The sequence below is a fragment of the Oncorhynchus masou genome, chromosome 23 (genome assembly GCF_036934945.1).
Source record: "Oncorhynchus masou masou isolate Uvic2021 chromosome 23, UVic_Omas_1.1, whole genome shotgun sequence".
NCBI lineage: Eukaryota > Metazoa > Chordata > Actinopteri > Salmoniformes > Salmonidae > Oncorhynchus > Oncorhynchus masou.
In genome coordinates this window covers 4085466-4092125 of record NC_088234.1, presented here as the reverse complement: position 1 = coordinate 4092125, position 6660 = coordinate 4085466, and the positions used below count along the sequence as shown (strand labels likewise).

Here is a 6660-nt window from a genome sequence, read left to right as displayed (position 1 = left end):
AAGTCTTTAGCAGCTGTACCCATAGAGACTATACCAGCTGTACCCATAGAGCCTATAGCAGCTGTACCCATAGAGAAGGCGAGGTCAGTACAGGTGCATCAAAGCAGGGACCAAGAGACTGAAAAACAGCTTCTATCTCAAGGCCACCAGACTGTTAAACAGCCATCACTAACACAGAGAGGCTGCTGCCAACACACTGACTCAAATCTCTGGCCACTTAGATAAATGGACTTAATATGGGTATCACTAGTCACTTTAAATAATGTTTACATACCCTACATTACTCATCTCATATGTATCTACTGTACTCTACACCATCTACTGCATCTCGCCTATGCCTCACGGCCATCGCTCATCCATATATTGATATGTACATATTCTTATTCATTCCTTTACACAGGTGTGTATATGGTAGTTGTTGTGAATTTGCTAAGATTATTTGATAGATATTACTGCATAGTTGGAACTAGAAATACAAGCATTTCGCTACACTCGCATTAACATCTGTTAACTATGTGTATGTGACCAATACAATTTTATTTTATTTGGCACAGACCCTGCTATATAGAGACATGGCTCAGACCCTGCTATACAGTGCCTTGCGAAAGTATTCGGCCCCCTTGAACTTTGTGACCTTTTGCCACATTTCAGGCTTCAAACATAAAGATATAAAACTGTATTTTTTTGTGAAGAATCAACAACAAGTGGGACACAATCATGAAGTGGAACGACATTTATTGGATATTTCAAACGTTTTTAACAAATCAAAAACTGAAAAATTGGGCGCGCAAAATTATTCAGCCCCCTTAAGTTAATACTTTGTAGCGCCACCTTTTGCTGCGATTACAGCTGTAAGTCGCTTGGGGTATGTCTCTATCAGTTTTGCACATCGAGAGACTGAAATTTTTCCCCATTCCTCCTTGCAAAACAGCTCGAGCTCAGTGAGGTTGGATGGAGAGCATTTGTGAACAGCAGTTTTCAGTTCTTTCCACAGATTTTCGATTGGATTCAGGTCTGGACTTTGACTTGGCCATTCTAACACCTGGATATGTTTATTTTTGAACCATTCCATTGTAGATTTTGCTTTATGTTTTGGATCATTGTCTTGTTGGAAGACAAATCTCCGTCCCAGTCTCAGGTCTTTTGCAGACTCCATCAGGTTTTCTTCCAGAATGGTCCTGTATTTGGCTCCATCCATCTTCCCATCAATTTTAACCATCTTCCCTGTCCCTGCTGAAGAAAAGCAGGCCCAAACCATGATGCTGCCACCACCATGTTTGACAGTGGGTATGGTGTGTTCAGGGTGATGAGCTGTGTTGCTTTTACGCCAAACATAACGTTTTGCATTGTTGCCAAAAAGTTCAATTTTGGTTTCATCTGACCAGAGCACCTTCTTCCACGTTTGGTGTGTCTCCCAGGTGGCTTGTGGCAAACTTTAAACGACACTTTTTATGGATATCTTTAAGAAATGGCTTTCTTCTTGCCACTTCCATAAAGGCCAGATTTGTGCAATATACGACTGATTGTTGTCCTATGGACAGAGTCTCCCACCTCAGCTGTAGATCTCTGCAGTTCATCCAGAGTTATCATGTGCCTCTTGGCTGCATCTCTGATCAGTCTTCTCCTTGTATGAGCTGAAAGTTTAGAGGGACGGCAAGGTCTTGGTAGATTTGCAGTGGTCTGATACTCCTCCCATTTCAATATTATTGCTTGCACAGTGCTCCTTGGGATGTTTAAAGCTTGGTAAATCTTTTTGTATCTAAATCCGGCTTTAAACTTCTTCACAACAGTATCTCGGACCTGCCTGGTGTGTTCCTTGTTCTTCATGATGCTCTCTGCGTTTTTAACAGACCTCTGAGACTATCACAGTGCAGGTGCATTTATACAGAGACTTGATTACACACAGGTGGCTTGTATTTATCATCATTAGTCATTTAGGTCAACATTGGATCATTCAGAGATCCTCACTGAACTTCTGGAGAGAGTTTGCTGGACTGAAAGTAAAGGGGCTGAATAATTTTGCACGCCCAATTTTTCAGTTTTTGATTTGTTAAAAAAGTTTGAAATATCCAATAAATGTCGTTCCACTTCATGATTGTGTCCCACTTGTTGATTCTTCACAAAAAAATACAGTTTTATATCTTTATGTTTGAAGCCTGAAATGTGGCAAAAGGTCGCAAAGTTCAAGGGGGCCGAATACTTTCGCAAGGCACTGTATATGGGGGGCAGGTAGCCTAGTGGCTAGAGAGTTGGACTAATAACCGAAAGGTTTCAAGATTGAATCCCTGAGCTGACAAGGTAAAAATCTGCTGTTCTGCCCCTGAACAAGGCACTTAACCCACTGTTCCTAGGCCGCCATTGAAAATAAGAATTTGTTCTAAACTGACCTGGCTAGTTAAGTAAAAACAAATAGAGATACAGCTCAGAAGCTGTTATATAGAGATATGGCTCAGAACCTGTTATATAGAGATATGGCTCAGACCCTGTTATGTAGAGATATGGCTCAGACCCTGTTATGTAGAGATATGGCTCAGACCCTGTTATATAGAGATATGGCTCAGACCCTGTTATATAGAGATATGGCTCAGACCCTGTTATATAGAGATATGGCTCAGACCCTGTTATATAGAGATATGGCTCAGACCCTGTTATGTAGAGATATGGCTCAGACACTGTTATATAGAGATATGGCTCAGACCCTGTTATGTAGAGATATGGCTCAGACCCTGTTATATAGAGATATGGCTCAGACCCTGTTATATAGAGATATGGCTCAGACCCTGTTATATAGAGATATGGCTCAGAACCTGTTATGTAGAGATATGGCTCAGACCCTGTTATATAGAGATATGGCTCAGACCCTGTTATATAGAGATATGGCCCAGACCCTGTTATGTAGAGATATGGCTCAGACCCTGTTCAGATATGGCTCAGACCCTGTTATGTAGAGATATGGCTCAGATCCTGTTATATAGAGATATGGCTCAGACCCTGTTATGTAGAGATATGGCTCAGACCCTGTTATGTAGAGATATGGCTCAGACCCTGTTATATAGAGATATGGCTCAGACCCTGTTATGTAGAGATATGGCTCAGACCCTGTTATGTAGAGATATGGCTCAGACTCTGTTATATAGAGATATGGCTCAGACCCTGTTATATAGAGATATGGCTCAGACCCTGTTATATAGAGATATGGCTCAGACCCTGTTATGTAGAGATATGGTTCAGACCCTGTTCAGATATGGCTCAGACTCTGTTATGTGGAGATATGGTGTAAGGGGTGAGGAGACCAGGTGTGAGGAATGAGGAGACCAGGTGTGAGACCAGGTGTAAGGAGTCAGGAGACCAGGTGTGAGGAGTGAGGAGACCAGGTGTCAGGAGTGAGGAGACCAGGTGTGAGGAGTGAGGAGACCAGGTGTGAGGAGTGGGGATTCGACTTGTAAGGAGACAGGAGACCAGGTGTAATGAGTGAGGAGACCAGGTGTGAGGAGTGAGGAGACCAGGTGTAAGGAGTCAGGAGACCAGGTGTGAGGAGACCAAGTGTAAGGAGTCATGAGACCAGGTGTGAGACCAGGTGTGAGGAGTCAGGAGACCAGGTGTGAGGAGTCAGGAGACCAAGTGTAAGGAGTCAGGAGACCAGGTGTGAGACCAGGTGTGAGGAGTCAGGAGACCAGGTGTGAGGAGTCAGGAGACCAGGTGTAAGGAGTCAGGAGACCAGGTGTGAGGAGTCAGGAGACCAGGTGTGAGAACAGGTGTGAGGAGTCAGGAGACCAGGTGTGAGACCAGGTGTGAGGAGTCAGGAGACCAGGTGTAAGGAGTCAGGAGACCAGGTGTGAGAACAGGTGTGAGGAGTCAGGAGACCAGGTGTGAGACCAGTTATAAGGAGTCAGATGACCAGGTGTGAGACCAGGTGTGAGGAGTCAGGAGACCAGGTGTAAGGAGTCAGGAGACCAGGTGTGAGACCAGGTGTGAGGAGTCAGGAGACCAGGTGTGAGGAGTGAGTAGACCAGGTTTGAGGAGTGAGGAGACCAGGTGTCAGGAGACCAGGTGTGAGGAGACCAGCTGTAAGCAGTCAGGAGACCAGGTGTGAGGATTCAGGAGACCAGGTGTGAGACCAGGTGTAAGGAGTCAGGAGACCAGGTGTAAGGAGTCAGGAGACCAGGTGTGAGGAGTCAGGAGACCAGGTGTGAGACCAGGTGTAAGGAGTCAGGAGACCAGGTGTGAGGAGTCAGGAGACCAGGTGTGAGGAGTCAGGAGACCAGGTGTGAGGAGTCAGGAGACCAGGTGTAAGGAGTCAGGAGACCAGGTGTGAGGAGTCAGGAGACCAGGTGTGAGGAGTCAGGAGACCAGGTGTAAGGAGTCAGGAGACCAGGTGTGAGGAGTCAGGAGACCAGGTGTGAGGAGTCAGGAGACCAGGTGTAAGGAGTCAGTAGACCAGGTGTGATTAGTCAGGAGACCAGGTGTGAGGAGTCAGGAGACCAGGTGTAAGGAGCCAGGAGACCAGGTGTAAGGAGTCAGGAGACCAGGTGTGAGACCAGGTGTGAGGAGTCAGGAGACCACTGTAGTATTGAGTTGAAGAAACAAATATAATAAGGCCTACCTTACTCACAAATGTTCAACATTTTTGGGGGTTAATTAACTATCACTATTTACTTTACCCAAGTGCTTAATGATGTTCTGCTACCATGTTGTGCTGTCTGTCATGTTGTGTTGCTACCATGTTGTTGTCATGTTGTGTTGCTACCATGCTGTGTTGTCATGTGTTGCTGCCTTGCTATGTTCTCGTCTTAGGTCCTGTGTGGCTCAGTCGGTAGAGCATGGCGCTTGCAACGCCAAGCGTCGTTCAACATTTTTGGGTTCTATAGATGATTCTCTATCTGAGATACCTACTAGGGCCACCCAGTCACATGTAGTGGCAGGTCACTGCAGCCGACTTGAAACAAACACTCAAACTGGACCGTTTTATCTCCATCTCTTCATTCAAAGACTCAATCATGGACAAACAGTTGTGGCTGCTGATGTCTGCTAAATGGGATATATTAGGTGCTCTATTTATGCAGTGTTGTCATGTTTTTGTCCATGTTGTTGTCATGTTGTGTTGCTATGCTGTGTTGTATATATGTTCTCGTCTTAGGTCTCTATTTATATGATATATATATAATTTTTTTTTTTAGTTTGTTGTTGTTGTTGTTATAATTGTTTTATCCCAGCTCCCGTTCCGAAGGAGGCCTTTTGCCTTTTGGTAGGCCATCATTGTAAATAGAAATTTGTTCTTAACTGACTTGCCTCGTTAAATAAATCCTAAATTAAAAAATGCTAGAATGTAAACTGTTGTAAATATTCAGATGCTTTATACGCGCTTATAACAATACTTACATAGCGCCGTAACTTCTTCTCCGGCGGTGACTTCCTCAGCCATCCGGCGCACACCACGTCCGCTCCCCCGCTCATCCTCTCCTCCTCAGTGATACGCAATATAACTTATATTGATCCGATATTCAAACCAAACCGCAGGATCCGATCGATAAGTCTATAGGCTATTGAGAGTTAATAAGATCGACTGGATACAGACACGATTCCTTTGGAGTTACGTCGGATTCCGATGTTCTGGTCACGACATTCCATCCATAGCAAAACGCACACGGCAGGTTGGACCGTTGTCAAAAATCACAGCGTCTGTCTGGTGCAATGCTCCAATAGCTTTTTTTTAATATATATCTTTTTAAACTTCCCTCGGAAGTCATAAATATCCTAAAAACAACTGAACAATCCACTTTTCGCCACAGAAATCTGTGAAGGGTGATTTTCTTTCCGCCAGCGTGACGTTCCTTTCGGATCTTGTTCAGTGGTTTCAGCCTCTGAGAAAGTGGAAGGGACAAGGCAGACGTATCAAAGCAAATCCTTAAAGAAAAGTAGTTGAGGGGGAAACAGTTCTCTCCAATCTAATCACGCAAACTGGAGAGATTGTTGTCAAGGCGTTTCACGTTTCCTTTCCACCTTCCTCTAGTTTAACTCGTTCTCTCGCACCTCCCTCTGGCTCAGCAGCAAGGAGTGAGAGACAGACGAAACAAAGAATTCAAAAACAAATCCAATGTTGACAAACACCCATATCTACTAAGTGAAATACCACCGTTTTCCATCTCAGCAGCAGGATTTGTGACCTGTTGCCACAAGAAAAGGCCAACCAGTGAAGAACAAACACCATTGTAAACACAACCTATATTTATGTTTATTTATTTTCCCTTTTGTACTTTCACTATTTGCATGTCATTACAACACTGTATATATATATATAATATGACATTTGAAATGTCTTTATTCTTTTGGAACTTCTGTGAGTGTAATGTTTCCTGTTCATTTTTAATGTTTACTTCACTTTTGTTTATTATCTATTTCACTTGCTTTGGCAATGTTAACATATGTTTCCCATGCCAATAAAGCCCTTTGAATTGAAACTGAAATTGAGAGAGACAGAGAGAGAGAGGGGGGGGGGGGGGGAGAAGTTACTCAACTGGGGTGTTATTCCCGCTCTAAACCAGTCTTCTAGGCGATATGGGCGTCTTTAGGTCCAACCTCCATTCAAGGAACCCCGAGAGGTGGGGCTATGGGATTTGTAGCCTAACCTACTGTATTTGGTTACATAATTAGCTTTGATAA

The 6660-nt window shown here is 44.0% G+C and overlaps 1 protein-coding gene across 1 annotated transcript in view; it reads right to left on the bottom strand.

The window, feature by feature from the left end:
• The window catches only part of LOC135510193 (GRB2-associated-binding protein 1-like), a 378827-nt gene extending 372796 nt beyond the window's left edge, over window positions 1-6031 (bottom strand). Inside the window, exon 1 of the mRNA XM_064930983.1 lies at window positions 5380-6031. Coding sequence (XP_064787055.1) covers window positions 5380-5454 — 75 coding nt within the window. The 5' untranslated portion in view covers window positions 5455-6031. The remainder of the gene's footprint in view (window positions 1-5379) is intronic.
• Between the last annotated feature and the right edge of the window lie 629 nt (window positions 6032-6660).